The sequence below is a fragment of the Brassica napus genome, chromosome C1 (assembly GCF_020379485.1).
Source record: "Brassica napus cultivar Da-Ae chromosome C1, Da-Ae, whole genome shotgun sequence".
In the NCBI taxonomy this organism is placed as follows: Eukaryota; Viridiplantae; Streptophyta; class Magnoliopsida; order Brassicales; family Brassicaceae; genus Brassica; species Brassica napus.
In genome coordinates this window covers 46127822-46147796 of record NC_063444.1, presented here as the reverse complement: position 1 = coordinate 46147796, position 19975 = coordinate 46127822, and the positions used below count along the sequence as shown (strand labels likewise).

General features: G+C 31.9%; 2 protein-coding genes across 5 annotated transcripts; both read right to left on the bottom strand.

The window, feature by feature from the left end:
• Positions 1–3477: 3477 nt before the first annotated feature.
• Positions 3478–6324, bottom strand: LOC106351017. Its single transcript, XM_013790833.3, has 5 exons — positions 5713–6324; positions 5466–5643; positions 5302–5387; positions 4345–4416; positions 3478–4253 (listed from the first exon to the last, which is right to left on the bottom strand). Exons 1-5 carry the CDS (start codon positions 5719–5721, stop codon positions 4038–4040), a joined length of 561 nt encoding a protein of 186 aa, XP_013646287.3. The 5' UTR covers positions 5722–6324; the 3' UTR covers positions 3478–4037.
• An 8854-nt stretch (positions 6325–15178) lies between these two features.
• LOC106345851 (ABC transporter E family member 1) lies at positions 15179–18212 on the bottom strand. 4 transcript variants are annotated; one of them, XM_013785049.3, is made up of 10 exons: positions 18057–18212; positions 17699–17814; positions 17537–17622; positions 17246–17461; positions 17059–17148; positions 16683–16987; positions 16375–16570; positions 16112–16297; positions 15534–16043; positions 15179–15454 (listed from the first exon to the last, which is right to left on the bottom strand). In XM_013785049.3, exons 2-10 carry the CDS (start codon positions 17799–17801, stop codon positions 15335–15337), a joined length of 1812 nt encoding a protein of 603 aa, XP_013640503.1. In that variant the 5' UTR covers positions 17802–17814; positions 18057–18212; the 3' UTR covers positions 15179–15334. The 4 variants fall into 4 exon arrangements, with proteins under 4 accessions (XP_013640503.1, XP_013640504.1, XP_048600568.1 ...); XM_013785050.3 differs by having other exon boundaries at positions 16683–16957; XM_048744611.1 differs by lacking the exon at positions 18057–18212 and adding an exon at positions 17934–17958.
• Positions 18213–19975: the final 1763 nt, after the last annotated feature.

The window sequence follows — 19975 nt, the reverse complement described above, 5'->3', positions numbered from 1 at the left end:
ATGGGTTAGAAATAAATGTAGATATATAAAATGATAAAAGTGTTTGCTCAGTAACACATGAGGAGTGGTACAACAAAGAAAGTTAACAATTATATAATAAAAACCAACATGCATGACTTTTGAATGTCTAGGTTTTAGAAGTTGCTGTTGACACTTCTTGCTTGGAAAAAGCTTGGGAACTCAATGTTGAGCCACATGTTATCATATATTTTATATACATTTAGTTAACATATTTTCTATATTTCCTACCAAAAAAAAGTTAACATATTTTCTATATTTCCCTAGAGTAAACGACCAAGCCTACTATTCATCATAAAAACAATGGTGGAGTGGACACCATAACAAAGATAACTTTAAAGCTATTTGGGACCAAAAACCAGCGATACCACTTAATACCAATTTGACATGAAATATTTTAATAATTAAACAACGTTAAAGAGTAAGGAAAGAGAAAATAAGACTACCCAAACAACAAAAGAAAGTCAGCGATCATCAATTTGGCCTCGAAACTTTTTGCAAGCGTTTTTGCCAACGTTTTCTGATATATCTTAGACCCTAGAAATGATTCATATGGTAAAACGGGTTAGAAAAATAAGAGCATCAGCAGCGGTAGTATGGGCAAGAGTCTCTCATCATTATTAAACAAAAAAATGAAAAACGAGACAAAAGTAAGAGAGATGGAGAGGGACGTCCCTTCTTCAAGAAACGTTCGGGTATATATGAAAGACGTCCCTGCTACGTTATCACATAACTAAACTATTTTTTTCTTATTTAAACTTTAATGAAAATATTAAATTATATTATTATTTTATGTGTAAGATACTAATTGAGAAATTAAACCAGTGCTGATGCTCTACGTGTCTATCTTATGTGTAAGATATATGAGAGACGTCCCTGCTACGTGTCTATCTCAAATTCATAACTCATATATACGTATGTACTCTTGCTAAGAGGAATGAACACATCAAGAAACACTAATGGTAAAGCCTCATACATGCTAGTATAGAGAGCAAAGTACAGGGACACGTAGTACACAAGTCTGATGCAGACTTAGCAAACGTACTTCCGCCCTTCATATGGACATACATCGTTTCTATCTAAACATCCTTTTTCGTAGCAATTTGGTTATAAATCATCAAACTACCAAAGCGCAGATATATGGAAGAAATCTTTAACAGCATATAGCAGCCAGACCTTAGAAAATATGAGAAGTTCTCCAAAGAAACCTCTATGTCTTAGCATTAAGTTGGAAAGCTCAGTCAATCTGGTCCTAAAATATGACAGCTGAATCGGGTCCTAAATTTGCTTTGTAGTCGTAATTGTAGTCGGAGATTATAAAGCTCAATAGAACATATACTTTTCTGATTAGGCGGAAAGATGTGGGCCTCTTGAATCTCTGGAACTTCCCTTAGAATCTGTTTGGCGGTGATTTGCACCGACACTGGAATCTCTTGAGGTTCCCCCAGAATTGGTGGAGATGTCAGCTAGTGAGATCGAAGATGTTACTCGAGTCATCATCTCTACCGATGGTTGCTCTTCCTTAACAATATTCATGGCTGTTCAAAGGTTTGAGACGATGGCTAATTTTCTGGAGAATGACGACGTCAATTTAGGATTGTTTACAAAAATTTTAAAACTACAGTTTTTAAGGCTAATGGCATTAGATTATAATTATTTAGGAAAACTCAGAGTTAAGTTTTATTTGTACTTCAGTTTTAATACTTTAGACATGTAAAGCCTACATAAAATCCCTTACTCGTAAATTTAGGGTATTTGCATGGTAATAGAACCGGGCTGTAAGCAAACTCTATGGATCTAATTTTCGACGGAGAGCATTGCGAGACAAATGTTTATAATTAAGCGACCATTTATATAATACAAAGTTACAAAAATTTAACAATTAAACTTACAGCTTGTTTCCTCAGTTAATATGAAAAAAGTCATAACTTTATATGTTTTTTTCTAAATTTTTACTGTTTTTTTGCTTCAATTTTGCTTAACTCTTGCACATGCATATGTTTTACATATTTATATATCTGTTGATGTATGTAACTAAAAATATATGACAGCTTATTTAACTTCTATAAAAAATGATGATGAAAAATTTATATAATTATGTTAGGTGTATTTGGACAACTTTTCTCAGTCTTTCTAGTTATTTCAGATGAGTTATTTTTAGTGTAAAGTGTACACTATGAAATTTCTTTTTGGTTAATAGAGAATTTAATACTATGTTTATTGTTTGTTAATTAGTTTCATAGTAAGTTCCATCAATAGTTGTTGATAGAAAAATAACATTTATAATACATTGGTCTCTAGTAAATGAATATTAAATCTAAATAAATAGTTATGTGATCTAGCTTATTTGGATAATTAGAAGGAATAATTATATGTCAATGACTATGATACTTCACCTCTTTAGTATTTCTTCAAGTAATATCTGATGACTACATGTTTATTTTGATTAAAAATTCTGTAAGTACTTTTAATACTATAATAAGTACATATTGACCAATTACAAATGCTCACAAAGTAATTTAATCGATCGTAAAACATAAGGGTTATAAAAATGAGCCTTAAAAACTGTAAAACTTATAGGCTCCAAATAAATTTTTAATCAAATCCGTAAGGCTAAAATTAAAGCTTAACTAAAAGCGAAATCTCTTAACTGCAATGAAATTCCAGTAGAACATCACTAAGGCTAAGATTAAAGCTTACCTAAAACAAAAACTCCAACTGCTATCAAACTCCACTTTTTATAAATGAAAAAAAAAATTATTTGCAAAGTGATACTATTTGTATATGGGGTAAGAACCGAACCGTAAGAATTGAAAACTCCATCGATCGCATTCTTGCTGGAGATCACTGCGAGATAATGTTCATAAGAGACCATTTATCAAATACATAGTGTTACAATAATTTATCAAATAGTTAATTGCACTTACCGCTTATGTTCGCTGTTACATTGCTCCCAAACGAGTGAAAAAAAATGCACTAAGTATGGCCTTCGTGTAAGCTGATTGAGGGGTAACTTCACATAAGTACTCAGCCATAGTTTCAAGCTTCATCGTTGGTGCCATAGTTGCTTGTACCACCGTAGATGTTGACGATATCCGCTGTGATGCTCTTCATGTTGAAAACCGTTGTTAAGTACCTAATTAAGTTTGATGAGCTCTCAACCATTTCAAGCTTCTCAAATGATGTCTCCTTTCCTAAAAAATAATGACTATACACTTCTACTTGAAGCAGGGAACTACTGTTGATGGAAAACTTACATTTAGTGTTTTTTTTCTCTTATATTCTCTCAGCACAATGGAGAGTTCAAGATGGTCTTTGGAACTCCAAAATATATTAGCTAATAGTGTTAGTACGCATATCTGTAAGTGTCAACGGCACAAAACAAAACAAAACAATTGACCTGGTTAGTAAAGTCATGCTCTATCTCCCGAAAGCCCCCCTGAATCACATCTAGTCCTGCAGCAAAGAGCTTTTCTGCTGACTGTTAGCTCAATCAATAACATTGGCGTTTTGGAGCAGTTGACGAGAACACAATTAAGAGCCTTTCGAGGATTACTTGCGGGGCAAGTAAAAAGAAGAAACTTGCCTTTTGAAGAGGTAACTTGGAACAAAAGAATTCTAACGGGCTTATTTTGACCAAACTTAAAAAAAAAAAGCCCAAACGTGTTCCACCAGGTAAATGGTCCGTATAAGAATTATCTCTCTCTCACTGTTCGAGGATAAGTTATATTTCCACCCTCGCATCGATAGGGCTCGTGATTCGTGATCATCAATGATATCATGAAACAAGCATATAAAAGAAATATACCAAAGTAAATGAATTGAAAAACTAAAATAACCAGCAGAAGCATGCAATCATCCTTAATATTAAAGACATAAATAAAAATGTCCAAGTTTAATAATCCCGCATCATAAGCGGGCCAAGCCTTAGTAATAAGATAGAAGAGATATAACTAAACGATTATTGTTCAAACATACGACTTTTAGCTACTACGGCCTGATCAACCGTCTTTTAGAAATTAGAAGCCCATGTTTCTGGCGTCTTGGCTAGCCTGGCCAAGATCGTACTCCTGAAGGATCGCACCGGCAGGTCCTATCGGCGTACCCAGCAAGTTTGTCAGCAGCGCTACCTCTCGTGGTGACAACGTTCCTTCATCCCGTTCCTTGTTCTTACGGGTTTTCCAAACCTGAATTGCTTCGAAGTCCACACCGTGGTTCGACAGAACCTGAATTATCTATTAGTTTAAAATCAAACCAAAGTAAAACCAAATTAATAACATCATATCAACTTTAGAAAAATTAAAAAGAGAATATATTTTTACTTACGTAACCGAAAGCTGGAAAAAACGATGAGTCCGCTTCAAGGCAGATTCTCTCCACAGTATCGATCACTTGGATCTGTATATTAATTATATGGTCGAACAAAATGGTATTCCATCAATTTTTTTAAAAAAATACTTTTCATGCACTTTCTCTTCAAAATCATGCATTGATTAAAAATTTGACAGTTTTTCAATCAATAACATGTCCAACTCTTCCTTACTTTTCTGTACTTGTAATACTGTGTAGTATTAAACATTGTTTTTGCTTAAGATATGTCACTTTTTTAAATACAAGAATCTAGTATAGGTTAAATTAGTTAAGTACTAATTCACTCTTCTAACCATTGTTTTACTTTATATTATTTGCTTAATAGTTTTATATATTAACACTTTTTTCTCCCAACTCTTCACTTCACAAAATAATGTCTTTATTATTATGTGTTGTTTTAACAAAAGTAGGCATTTTTAAACATTCACGTTAACTAATAAGCGACAACACAGTTCTCTATTAGACACCCACTTCAAAAGAAAAAAAACACACTAAAGATCGGTTAGCTTTAATTAATAGACCCGGACTGGTTGCAGACAAGAACACTTAGCTTAAACTAATAAAAATAACAATGGATTAGCGTCTAACAAGCCTAAGCAATAAAAGGGTTAACAAAATATCTGATGAAAATAATTGTCAGCGTCAAGGTTTGGAAAAACTAAATTATATTGCCTTGCTGGATTAGTTTAGAAAATTCTCATATTCACTAAAACTAAAAGAAAAAGAGCCAAAAAATCTTAATTAATTAGTCTAGACTCTAGACTAACCACAGAATTTTCACAAATGACAAGCATATAAGCGATTGATGAAGCAGAAGGACCATAATATTGACAGAGACAGTCGTTTTAGTTATACGTTTTGGACCATAAAGCTTACCTAAAATCCCTTAACTGCTATAGAAAAAAAACTTACTTGTAAATTTAGGGTATTTGCATATGGTAATAGAACCGGACCGTAAGCATTGAAAACTCCATGGATCTCATTTTTGACGGAGAGCACTGCGAGACAAATGTTTATAATTAAGAGACCATTTATATAATACTACAAAGTTACAACAATTTAACAATTAAACTTACAGCTTGTTTCCTCAGTTACATTGCTCCCCGCCGACTGGAAAAATCCAGTAATTATGGCCTCTGCGTAGGCTGAGTGTGAAGTAGTTTCACATAAGTACACGGACATTGTCTCAAGCCTCTTTTTGAGATCCCCAGGTGCTTGACGCATCGTACAAGCGTTTTCAACGCAGGAAATGATCTACATAAAACAAAACAACATGTAAGTCGATCAATAATAATTATAAATTATTAACATAAGTTACATAACCTGATTCATTCTCTTTCGAGACAAAGTAAAACAAGCGTCTGAATAAAAAGTTTCTGCGAAGTGTTCTTCCCATCTCACGTTAGGACTTTATAGGTGAAATTTTGTGGAAATTTTACAGCAAGAGATTTTTTTACGTCAACAGTTAAAACAGTTAAAAGACCATAAGATAATAATATTGTAGAGCTAAAAGAGTTAAAAGAGAAAATAATAACTTTATATGGATTTTTTCTTTCTTTCTGAGTTTTCTTTGTTTTCTGCACTTCAAATTTTCTCTCTGTAGAAACTCATGCACATGCAGATGCAGAGATGCTTTTTACACACATATATCTCTATAGATGTGTATAATTGTATGTGTGAAATAGTAAGCAATAACTATAGATGTTCAATTATCGTTATATTATTGACGTGTTACACTGATAGTGAAAAAAAGAAAAAAAAAAGACAAGCACCAGCTATATGGAGTAATATGAGCCTGACTATTATACAGCTTAGCAAATTTGATTTAAGTAAAAACAAGGGTATAGTATGAGTTATCCTTAATTTGGGTAAACTATGGAATTTAGTAGATAATTGAGTAGTATATGTCATGTTGATAGAAACAAATCAGTAAAGATAATCTTTACTAGTACTATGCAATGAATTTGCCCAAATTGGAAATACTTGTAAAACTAATAATAGTCGATGGCAAAGGTAAAATGTAAAAAAAGGGAAGTGATGCTGCGTGATTAATGTGGTTACATTCAATACATCGCATGCTATAAAGTCTAACTACATTTTGACCCGCGCCGTAAAATCGCGGGATTATTTTTCCGTTGACAATTTTTTATCCAATTGAATACTATAAAACTTTACATGATTTATATATTTTAACTATTTATGTAATTTATATTTTGTTTTGGGTAAAATATATATTTTATATTTTATAGGTTTTAGATATGTTAAAATTTTGAGTTTAGAAGAAAATTCTGACATGTGCTATCTAAAATAAAATTTTAGTTATATTAGGCTTTAACCTGTACTATAATTTATCAGTTTATAATTAAAAATAAATGTATGGACTAATGGGATGACATGATCTTATATAACGAGAAGAAGAAGTGTCGTTGGGATTGTTATTGCATCTAAGGCAATATAATTTCTTTTATTTCGAAAACTAAAGTAAATTTCAAAAATATTCTGTTTAGTAGGTAAGATTTTTTTCTTTCGATCTATCTCACTTAAAGAAAAACTTAATACTCTCTATATTCCTAAATATAAGATGTTTAGTTAGAAATACACATATTAAAAAAACTATGGATCTGACTAATGACCATTTGGTAAACAAGAAAAACGAATAGAAAATAAATATACGGGAATAAAATAACAGGAATGAAAAAGAATGGTTGTTCCTTCTCAAATTTAACAATGACTAATTTTGTTCTTTAATTCTCTACAGAAAAAGGGAATGAGAGGGAATGAGAGAAAATTATTATTCCTTGTGAATGATTTTTTACAAGAATGTTTGAGAATGCATTATTCATCATCATTCATTGGTCACCATTCATACCCGACTTCTTTCTAAAAAATATCAATAAACTATAAATTAATGGTATTCAACCATTTACAAAATAGACTATTAAAAACTGTAAGATGTTTTCATTTTCCTAGATAACTTTTACTTTATTAAAAACTGTGTACCCAATTTTAATAAAGTAAAAGTTATCTAGGAAAATGAAAACATCTTACTCCATTTGTTCCTAAAATTAGGATGTTTTACAAAATTTTGATGTTCCAATATATAAGAGCACCCGCAATGGTGTTATCCAAAGAAGAGTTCTTAGAAAAAGTGTATTTTGATTTTATAAGTATTATTTTTTTTTCTTTTTAGATAAAAAAATATATATCAACCAATCGCGGGTCGCCACATGTCGTGGGGACCCGCAAATAGTGCAAGGATTCACTAAGAAAGAGTTCTTATTTAGAGATTTTAAAGATTGAATCCTTAGCTTTTGGTAGGGTTCACTGATTATTTAATTATTTTTTTCCTAAAGACTTCTCTTAAGGACTTCCATTGAAGAGGTTCTAAGATGTTTTAATTTTTCTAGGTAACTTTTACTTATTAAAAACCGTGTACCCAATCATATTTTAATAGTGTATTTTGTAATTGGTTGAATACTATTAATTTATAGTTTTAATGATACTTTCAAGATAAAAATTAGTTTTTTTTAATATGTGTGTTTCTACCTAAATATCTTATATTTAGGAACAGAGAGAGTATATATTAGAACATCAAAATTTTATAAAACATCCTACATTTAGAAACGGAGAGAGTAACAATTAAATATTAAATGCAAAAGGAAATGAGTATCTCGGGGTCATTAATTTTCGAATGATTCTATAATTACTGAATGCTTGAATTATGTTGGGTATTAATTATACTGCGAAACGATTGGTTTATATTTTTAGCCGATTTTAATTAATTATAAAAATCTATAATTAGGGCAGTGGCATTCAATGACCGAATCCTAATAGGGATCCCTTTTAGATTTAAAGAGAAGCATTGTCATTTAATGCTTTCATATTACATTGAACACGTGGCAACCCCACATCGATTTCAATTTGAGTATGCTGACGTGTCGGTCTCACAATCATTCAACAATTAATGTATTCACATACTAAATTTTTTAATTCTACTGCAGAGAATTTAATGTGTTCACATTTTTTTTAATCAACTCATTTTTAGTTATTGCATTTTTAACATTTGTATTAGTAAATTGTAGTTTTCTCCGTACAACTACTGAATAATATTATTTTGAAAGAAAGAAATTAAAAAAATAATTAAGATTAACATCAACTAAAATGTTCAAATGAGAATGTTTTTAGAAATTGAAAGTTTCTAATCTTGCCGAACTTAGCCGTGGTAGAGGCTTTCTGTACACGAAGGCGATAAATAATGTGATTGGTTATGAGTTAAAGAAATTGAGATAAAAAAATATCACACACAAGGTCGGATTTTAGTTAAGCCAAATATTATTTTTTTTACGGAGTTTTCATATCAGATCAAAAATTAGAAACATAATCAGATTGCAAGAAAAAATCAGAAATCAGAAAAGTTTTAAAAGAAGAAAAAAATTCGTGAAATCGATTGAAAAACAGTATTCAGGTGATAAGTGAACATACCACATTATTTTTCAAGCAACTCTAACATTTTTCACTCGATTGTATCATCTTATTATATTTACCAAGAATGTTTTATAAGAAAATACATGTTATTGGTTTTATGCTACGTCAATTTGTATCATGCTCAAAAATATTGACATGATTCTCAACTTTTTAATTCGTATTTTTAAAGTATAGTCCAATAATTATGTATTTTAGATATACCAAAAATATTTGCTCAACATTTATTTTATTTTACGTTATATTAGTAGAAGAAAGCAAGTTTGGGTAAAACAAAGATCCAAAGAACCGAACTGAACTATATTTGAAAGCAATACAAAACACAAACTAAAACTGATTAAGTACTCATATGAATCTAAAAGTTTAATATTCAGATAACCAGATCCGAATCTGATCCAAACTAAAATATTTTGGATACCAAAAATATCTAAATCACAATTATATATTTAAATATGTTAATTATTTTAAATTTTATATCTCTAAGATTTTAAAAATATGTAAATATCTAAAAGTATCAATAATGTTTAAAATACTGAAAATATTTATTTGTTCTTCATCCGAATATTCAAATGGAACTAATTTTATGTAAATTTAAATATTTAGTCTCACATTATTCAAATTTTTATGTTTTATATTATTTTATTGAATCCGAAACATATATATAAATGCACATCCCTAAAAAAACTATACAACAAATCTCTTAGTACAACATACGATAAATAATCTAATAAACTATTTAATTCCGCACATTGCGCGGATTACTACATAGTTCTATTTTAATAGTATAAATTTTAAATGGTTTTCTGTATCTTAGGGTTTCTACTTCTATACTAATTACAACAAATGTCATTAAAAACTTGTAGTTTTCTGAAAAAGAGTTTACGGTGGGGAAGAAGAAGAGTTGGAAGAAAAGAAAAGAATGCCAGCGACAGAAGGAGAAACAAAGTCATGACCATGAAGAAAAATACAAAATGAAATATGAAAAAATGATGAAAGAACGAACTCAATTTTTGCATTTGAATTGGACGTTTCAACAAAGATGAGTAATTTGAATTTGATTTAATTTTTATTTTCGAACAGCTTTTCTTAATATACTCTCAAGATTAAAATTTGTTTAAAATAGTGTAAATTTATCAAAATAACATTACACTAGTATAAGACCTGCGCCTTGCGCAGGGTGAGTTTATTTGTATATATTATCAATAGTTTTTTTTATATATGTGATCATTTTATTTATATATTTAAAATATTTTTTGTTGTTATTATATAATTTTTTTCCGATGGATCGGATCAATTTTTATTAAAAACAATGGAACAAAACTATAATTAATACATCATGGGTTGATCGGATTGGACATTAAACAAATTATGACATAAAAACCTTATTTTTTCCATCGAACACATTCTTGAAAAAAGTGAACAATATTGTTTTCACAGTTGAATTATTTTGACTTTTATCTTCCATATGGTTTTGAAAGCTTTCAAATCAACTATCGAATTGATACATGTCATTTTAATGTTTTTAGTCGTATCCTTAAGGAAAACTTACATTTTTTGTAATTTAAAGTCGTTTTAAGAAATTCAAAATATAACATCTAAGAAAAAATCTAACATATAAGAAAAATCTAACATATAAGGTGTCCTCATTTTTGTATTTTAAAGTCGTTTTTTAAAACAAATAACATATTAGGTTTCCTCATTTTTGTAATTTAAAGTTATTTTAAAAAATTCAAAATATTACATATAAGAAAAAATCTATTTTTTTATTATATGGTTAATGTGATTGTTTATTTTTTTTTTAATAATATAAAATTAAACAAAATGAAGAAGGATGCAAAAATTGTTATCAAATCTTTATTATTTATAATCATTAATTGTCATATATATATGTAAATCATATTAGGTAATTTCGTAGCTTTTATTTAGGGAACGAATACACACTTCTTATATTTTAGGTTAATATAATGTTTTCTAGTGGACATTAAACAAATTATGACATAAAAACCTTATTTTTTTCCTCGAACACAATTTTGAAAAAGTGAATAGTATTGTTTTCACAGTTGAATTATTTTGACTTTTAACTTACATATGGTTTTGAAAGCTTTCAAATCAACCATCGAATTGATACATGTCATTTTAATGTTTTTATTCGTATACTTAAGGAAAACTTACATTTCTGTAATTTAAAGTTGTTTTAAAAAATTCAAAATATAACATATAAGAAAAAATCTAACATATAAAGTGTCCTCATTTTTGTATTTTAAAGTCGTTTTTTAAAAAAAATAACATATAAGGTTTCTTCATTTTTGTAATTTAAAGTCATTTAAAAAAAATCAAAATATAACATATAAGAAAAAATCTAATTTTTTATTATAAGGTTAATGTGATTGTTTATTTTTTTAATAATATAAAATTAAACAAAAATGAAGAAAGATGCAAAAATTGTTATCAAATCTTTATTATTCATAATCATTAGTTGTCATATATATGTAACTCATATTAGGTAATTCTGTAGTTTTTATTTAAGGAAAAAATACACACTTATTATATTTTACGTTAATATAATGTTCTCTAATGGACATTAAACAAATTATGACATAAAAACCTTATTTTTTCCAGCGAACACATTCTTGAAAAAAGTGAACAGTATTGTTTTCACAGTTGAATTATTTTGACTTTTATCTTTCATATGGTTTTGAAAGCTTTCAAATCAACCGTCGAATTGACACATGTCATTTTAACGTTTTTAGTCGTATACTTAAGGAAAACTTACATTTTGTAATTTAAAGTCGTTTTAAAAAAATTCAAAATATAACATAACAGAAAATTCTAACATAGATGAAAAATATAACATATAAGGTGTCCTCATTTTTGTATTTTAAAGTTGTTTAAAAAAAATATAACATATAAAGGTTTCCTCATTTTTGTAATTTAAAGTCATTTAAAAAAATTCAAAATATAACATATAAGAAAAAATCTAATTTTTTTTATTATATGGTTAATGTGATTGTTTAAGTTTTTTTAATAATATAAATTTAAACAAAAATGAAGAAGGATGCAAAAATTGTTATCAAATCTTTATTATTCATAATCATTAATTTCCGTATATATGTAAATCATATTAGGTAATTCCGTAGCTTTTATTTAAGGAAAGAATACACACTTCATATATTTTAGGTTAATATAATGTTCTCTAGTGTTATATAATTATGGAATAATGTGACACCATTAGATTAAACTATACTTTATATTAGATGCTCTAGAATTGTTTGAAATGGAATTTAGAAGGCATTTAGAGTGCCACCTAGGATTTGAGGTTTTTTTTAATTAATACAAAATTAAGGTTCTAATTTTTCAAATGCTTCTCAATTAATATATAGGGGATACATCACATGCTACAAGGTCTAATTTTAAATGGTTTTCTGTACATTACACTATACAGTCTCTATTCCTATACTGATTACAACAAATGTCATTAAAAACTTGTAGTTTTCTGAAAAGAGGTTTACTGTGGGGAAGAAGAAACATTCAAAGGCCAGTGACAGAAGAAGAAAAGATAACAAATGGAATTTGTGAAAAAAAAAAGAAGAGAATTTCAAAAAGATTTATTGACGTACAACTGGTTTCAACCGATGCCTCTGTGCAGCTCAACATTGGTCATTTAGATGCTGATCTGATTCTAATTTTCTGAAAACCAATTCGAATTACTATTTAATTCGTTAATGGTTAAAAGAGAACCGACCGAGGATCTGAGAATCTGATTCTAATTTTCTAAAACCAATTCACGTTAACCTACACTGATGTATAACACCATGCATGCATGAACTACATTAACTTTTATTTTCTTATGGTGATATTTAATTGTTGGAACTACACGCGCCCCTTTCTTTGACGACTCAAGAGGCGAAACCCTAACTCGTGACAGCGTTGCAATCGACAGGTCCGCCGTCTCCTCCTCTCCCCTTCCTGTGCATCTTCTCCACTCTCCCACTTCGCCTTGGTCGCTACAGATGTATAGTCCTGAATCCGAGGCGTTCCGTTCGTCGATCTCTCCGCTCGAGAACGTGATTGACTCCAACACCGACCATGATCCTGGCCTACCTCCTCCGCTTCCTCAGGTCGCGAAGACAGGCTCGTCAAGCCCTGAAATTGAGATCGTATTGAATGGCTCTTCAACTACTATCTCTGTTCCTTCATCTCCTAAAGCTTGTTCCCAAGCTGGTGTTCCTGGAAACAACTTTGTGCTTCAGTCGACTGATTTATCTCCAGTTATTGTTCCTCCGTCAGAGTTATTCTCCGACCCTTCGGCTACTTTTGTTCCATCGATCGGAGCATGGGCTAAACCTCTCACTTTTGCTCATCCGGCTACTCCACCAACACCGGCAACACCAAAGGATTTTGACCCTCAATACCTAAACAAACTCCTTGATTCCTTCTGGCCGACATTGACTGACAGACTTGGTCAAAACCATAAGAAAAGAGATCACATAACTACTGTTAGAGAGTTTCCTCTTATACCAGTTCAGAAGATACCAGTTCCGGAACTTAAAGATGATGGAACGCTAAGATTTCCGTGGGCTGCCAGAATGAACCCTGCCACCAGGAATCTTTATCGAGCTGCCAAGCCTACATTCCGACTCGACGGAACTCTTCAGGTTTCAATTCCTTCTCAAGTACTAACCTTAGGACCTGAGAATAAAAAAGAGTATGTTATTGGTCAGTTTCATCGCTGTTCTCTTCCTCCTGGAGGTTTAATTCATGATGTAGTGAATAGGTTGTGGGAAAGATCTTGCAGAATAGGTTGTCATAAGATAAGCGAGTCATCTTATATGTTTCACATTCCTCATGATTCAACTCGACAATGGGTAGTTCAGAGAGGTGTATGGCATGTTGATGATTGCTTGTTGTTTGTTTCACCTTGGAAACCAGTGAACTCACTTAAAGTTCCTGAAGTTTCAACAATTCCGGTTTGGGTAACCCTCAAAAATGTTCCGGATTGTTGCTACTCAAGATTAGGCCTCAACCATGTTGCATCAGGACTTGGTGAGCCTATGCAAACGCACAAACCTCGCCTTGATCCGACTTGTTTGGGAGAAGCAAAGCTACTGGTTGAAGTAGAACTTGATAAGCCCTTCCCAAAGCAAATTGCCTTAGTGACAAACAAGGTAATATATTTTTGGTGGATGTTGAGTACACTTGGATCCCGAGTTTTTGCGGCAGATGTGGGCAATTAGGACATAAGGAAAAAAGGTGTTTTCTCCCAGCTGTTCAAGAAACAAGGCACACTGAAGATTTGTCTAATGAATCACCAAGGAGTCAAACTGACAAAGAACAAGGTCAGTTCACTGTTGTCTCAGATCAAGAGATGGTACAAGTTGAAACTTCAGAAATGGAAACCCAAGCTGGTGTTGAGCAGGTTCTTTCAACGCCACCACACTTCCCTGCTCACTCTCCAATAGCTACTACTCAGAAGGATAGCTCTACTGTCTCTCACTCATCTTTGGATGCCAAATCTATTCCAACTGTTACATTAGCAGGTTCATCATCTGCTCCCACTTTCCACCAAATTATGGACAATGTTTCATCAGATATTATCATCAGTGAGGGTATTAAACTCTCAGGAAATGATCTTTTAACCATGACCCTTCTTTCAACCGAATCCAACCAAGAGCTTGGTGATATAGAGAGTGATTTCTGTATTACCGAACAAATGGATGAATTTGGAAGTATGACAAGAAGCGGTAGGTTGGTTAAGCCTACACAAAAGTATCAATGAAATGAATGGTTCACAGTTCGTGGAAAAGGGAAACGAAGCCGTAGAGGTCGAAGTTCTTAAATCAAGCCGACAAGTTCCATTCTTATCTTGGTCAAACTAAAGAGTTGTACTAATCCTTTGGGTTTATTAGCTCTTTTGTTTTTTACTCTATGTATCCAACTTTTCCAAACTATGTGATCTAACAATCACATCTTGTACTTTGTCTTTTTTAAATAGAATGCCCTTTTTCAAAAAAAAAAATATTTAATTGTTTATCTTCCTTAAACGCTTTGAGATGATTTGCGACCTTATACATTACGACAAATCTAAGGGACTTGTTAATGAGAAAGGTTTGACAAATCGTAGTTGTAATCTCACTAGAGGCAAATCAGAAGAAGCAAGTGCACCAATAGCATCAAAACAAGTCAAGCAAAACCATTACTTCAGTAAGATTGTTCAATGATTTTCTTAAAACACGACAATTGGTATCTTTAAAAACGATATAAAGTAAAATCATAGTTTTACGCATAATAATAAAGAAAGCGCATAAAAGAGATAAAAGACGGTATCATTGGTCTGATGTATGGAACAACATTACAAACAAGTTATAACCATATAGTCATAATTAAAACTTTTATCAAAGGGGAAGTACACAAACAACTTGCGAGTTTATTTTGTGCAGGCAGCATATTCATAAAAAAAAAAGGGTCAGTCGTCCAAGTAGTAGTATGAGCCAGCAGACTTCTGCTCCCTGTCCTTTGTAGACTCTAATTTGTTGATCCTTGGCCTGAAGTTAGTGGGATCACGTCTGAATGTGATGTTCAGGTGCTTCAAAAAAAGATTACAATATGAGGTTAGTTCTCACCACTTGTTGTATTAGAGGATTAAATTGATTCAGAGCTTTTACCGATAAGAAGAGGTTCATTCCGCTAAGGAGTGACTGTGGAGAATGAGCCATACACTTGATAGATGGTTGTCCTTCATACACTATGACTCGGTCCGCCAGATAGGTTGCCATAATAAAGTCATGCTCCACAATAAAGGCTGTTTTCTTTGCGTGGAGGATGAAGCGCTTTATGACCTTTGACGCTGTGATTCTCTGCTCAGAGTCGAGATACGCACTTGGCTCATCTATCAGATATATATCAGCAGGCTTCCCCAGGCATAACGTTATGCCAACCCTCTGCGACTCTCCACCCGAGAGCGTGCAAATTGCTTGATCCAACAGCTGCTCAATCTGAAGCGGTTTCATTACATCCGATACAAATTGAGGATGCATATAAGCATCACGGATCCTCTCATGGAGCAACTGTCTCACTGAACACTCACGCTGCGCATCATAAGTTTGCGGTTTGTAAGACACATTAAACACTGGCATATCTTCTTCTACACCCTCGTCAGGTTTCAGTGCACCTGCCTACGTTACATAAAAAAAAAAGTCAAAGTCTTAAAACACACACAATTATGGAGCAAAAGGGAATGTACCAGCATCCGGATGAAGGTAGTTTTCCCAGTACCGTTCTCCCCAAGCATTACAACAATCTGAGAGTCGGTGAAGTCACCTTCCATCACCTCCAGCTTGAAACTTCCAAGAGTCTTACTCATGTTTGGGTATTTGTATCTTGCATAGGACTTCACTTCCCCATCACTTTCTTGTGGAGTCTCAGAAACCTTGTAAACCAAAATGACAAAATAATTTTTTTTTGTTTTATTCTTATTATTATCAGAAGTCACTGGAAAAGGTTTACCTTGAAGGTCAGAGATTCGTCCCTGAAACGCAAGTTTTCAGTGGGAATAAAGCCAGCCAAGAACACGTTGATTCCTTCTCTGACAGAAAAGGGGAGAGTCACGACACCATATGCTGTTGGTTTTCCATACAGACAGCAGACGAAGTCTGACAAATAGTCTAGGACGCTGAGGTCATGCTCCACAACAATCACGTAGCTGAGTGAAAAGCAAAAATCACATTATTATTATTATTATTATTATTATTATTATTATTATTATTAAGGAGCGAGAGATCACAAAAATAAAATAATAAAATAAAATAAAAAACCTGTCAGGCCTGAGGAGTGAGCGTATAACTTGAGCAGCTTTGAGTCTTTGCCTCACATCGAGGAAGCTAGATGGTTCATCAAACATGTATATCTCAGCCTTCTTGATGAAAACAGCGGCAATGGCAAACCTCTGAAGCTCTCCACCAGATACATCTCTTGCTCTACGGTCCAGTACCGGGTTCAATTCCAGATCAGCGACAATCTGCTCCCTCATTCCTCTCTCGTCCAGCTTCTCAAGCATCTTCCCAAGATCACCTTGAACAATTTTTTTTATCTGGTCCACATGTTGGGGCTTTATAGCCGTCTGCCATACATAGACGAATCGTATCTTGGCGAACAAGTATATTAAAAAAAATAAACATCCTAACTAACTACCTTTAGATTTTCTTCTACAACTCGGGTGAAATAGCTTTGAAGTTCTGACCCGCGGAAGTGGGCCAAAATTTCTTGCCAGTCCGGAGGATTCTGACACAAAAGAATAATAATTTTTAAAAAAAACATTCAATTTATCAAATATGCAAAACTTGAGTATCGAAGAAAGAGAGGCTTGTTTGGTACTTACATCGAACCTGCCAAGATTTGGTTTAAGTTTTCCAGCCAAGATTTTGAGAGCCGTTGATTTCCCAATACCGTTTGTCCCGACCAACCCTAGGACTTGGCCCGGCCTTGGAACTGGGAGCCTGTGCAATTTGAAAGCATTGGACCTATAGCGGTGGGTTGTATCTTTCTCTAGATCCTTTGGAAGATTGATAATTTGAATAGCCTCAAACGGGCATTTCTTCCAAAAAAAGAAGAAAATCTCACTCAGTGTCTGCCGGTTTTGTAAAAAATAAATAAATAGAGGCGAGTATACCTTCACGCAGATACCACATCCTATACACAGCTCCTCTGATAAGAATGCCGTCTTGGAAGTAGGAGTGACTTCAATACAAAGTCTCCCTGGAGATATATAACATACGGTTTTTTGTATATATTAGAGCTAGCCAAAAATGATGAAATTGAGACAAGATTATACCTGTCTTGACAACAGGACAGCTCTTCTTGCATTCCTGGCGACATTTTTTTGGTTTGCACCGGTCTTCGCTCACAATAGCAATCCGCGTCAATCGATCTGCCATTCCTCAACTTACACTACAAAGTTACACAAATCTACAGTTAGAAAAAATACAAGCAGCAGAGACAGAACCACCCAAGGAAATCTGAAAATTAAGAGACCAAACCCTCAGATTCACTTGTATTGTGTTACTAACCCCAAACAAACATAAATTAGAGATCTGCCCAAAGAAATCAAGTCAACAGAAAAAAACGACCAGTCTGGAAGTTCTGAGATCAAACAAACATAAGATGGTGGAAGTTAGAGAAGATCTAAGTACCAGTTTACAGCAGATCAGTCGGCGAGGAGAAAGATCTATGAGCCCCCACAAATCGACTAGGGTGGCGACGAGTACTAGGGTTTCTTTTATACTTCAGTTTATTTTATTTCGTGTTTTATTATTCTCTGAAAATTGTGTCGGTCCTTTGACACGAAAAAAGAGAGATGCTAATAATTAAAAAAATGTAGAATTCTTAAATTTTAGATTCTAATAAATAAATAAATGGGAAATCTTCTTTTCAGATTCGCAGTTCTCTCTAGTTCTCAGCCAATCATTATCTCCCCTTGCGATTCGTGCTACACACTGTTTTAAAAATCTTCCTAGTTCTGTACTTGTAATACTAATAACCATTGTTTTTGTTTAAGAATTCACATTTTTCAAACATATAGCTCACATTGTCCAAAAACAAAAAAAAGCTCACATTAATTAAGTACTAAAGCCATCTTTATCGCAGGATTTTAAAAACTTCTTAAAGGGGCCCATAAACAGGATAGAGATCGGTTACAAAAGTCATCAATTAAGGAACTTTTTCGTCTCTTTCTTGTATTGTTTGAGGATCCTAGTGATACGTGTCAGTTCTATTTTTTATATTTTTTTAATCAGACAAAAAAAAATGATAAGGAAACAATTGATTTTTTCAAGAAAAAAAAAGGAATCAATTGTTTTTTAAAAGACAAGGAATCAATTTTTTTTTAAAGATAAGGAAACAATTGTTTGTCTTTTCATATTATTTTCTTAATTAAATATTCTATATATTAACATTTATTGTGTGTTGTTTGACAAAATTAGAAATTTCTAAAAAGTCACGTTAACTAATAAACGAGAACTCGACTAGTCTAATATGTTTGGCTCGATTTTTAACACATGAAAGTTCTATTTTTCTCCCAAATTCGAATTTTAAAGCCAATTGTAATTTATCAAATAGTTAATTACACTGACAGCTTGATTGCGGTTTGTAGATTCTAGAGTAGATTATAGTTTTTGTTTCTGAATCTATTTTTCTACCAAAATTTAAGTAAAATATATTACCTATTTTTTAGGGACACCAGATTTTCAGCCTCTTTACCAATTTAGACATAAAAACCAGAATCCTTGTTTTGTTGTTTTCCCCTATCATTATGACCACTTTCTTATTTTTGCAACAAGTTAATTATATATTTATATAAATAAAATCTACCATTTTATAAAACACACATAAACAAAATCCCATAGATAATAATTTTCTCTACAGATCAAATCTAAGCGTTTTAGTTAAATAATTTGATTTCATTGTTTCAATCAGTTTTTTTTTTGTATCATAAACCTTATAGAAAAATTAATTAAACTTGCTAGCTATTAATTATCAAAATGCATATTTTAGTTTGTTAAAAAAAATTTTTGGATATGTGTATAATAAAATTGTATTTTGGATTCTAACTAGGGAAAAATTTATGCTTACCACTTTTATTGTACCACTTTTCATCTTTACCACCACTAAAAGAACATTTTCAAAAATATATTCTTCATTAAGTGGCAAAAGACTCTTATATCCTTGTTATCTATGTATATCACAAATCATTATTTAAATAAAAATATAAAATATTTGTTTTATGTTTTCCAATTATACTTTTTCAAATTCAAACTTTTTTATAATTGTTTTGAACTTTTTTCGAATTTTTTTTAATTATTTTTCAAAAAATATTTTTGAATATCGAAAATTATGTTTGAAACTATTTTTTAAAAAAATTATATTTTTTAAGTATTTATATATATTTATTAGAATCATAAATTTCAAATTCCAAAAACTCTACCCCACCCCTCAACTCTAAACCCTAAGTCTAGATTAGTTAATCATAGGGGTATAAGTGTCTTTTACTCTTTTAAAAGTGAGGGTAAAAATGATTAGTGTAAACATGAAAAGTGGTACTATGAATGTGGTA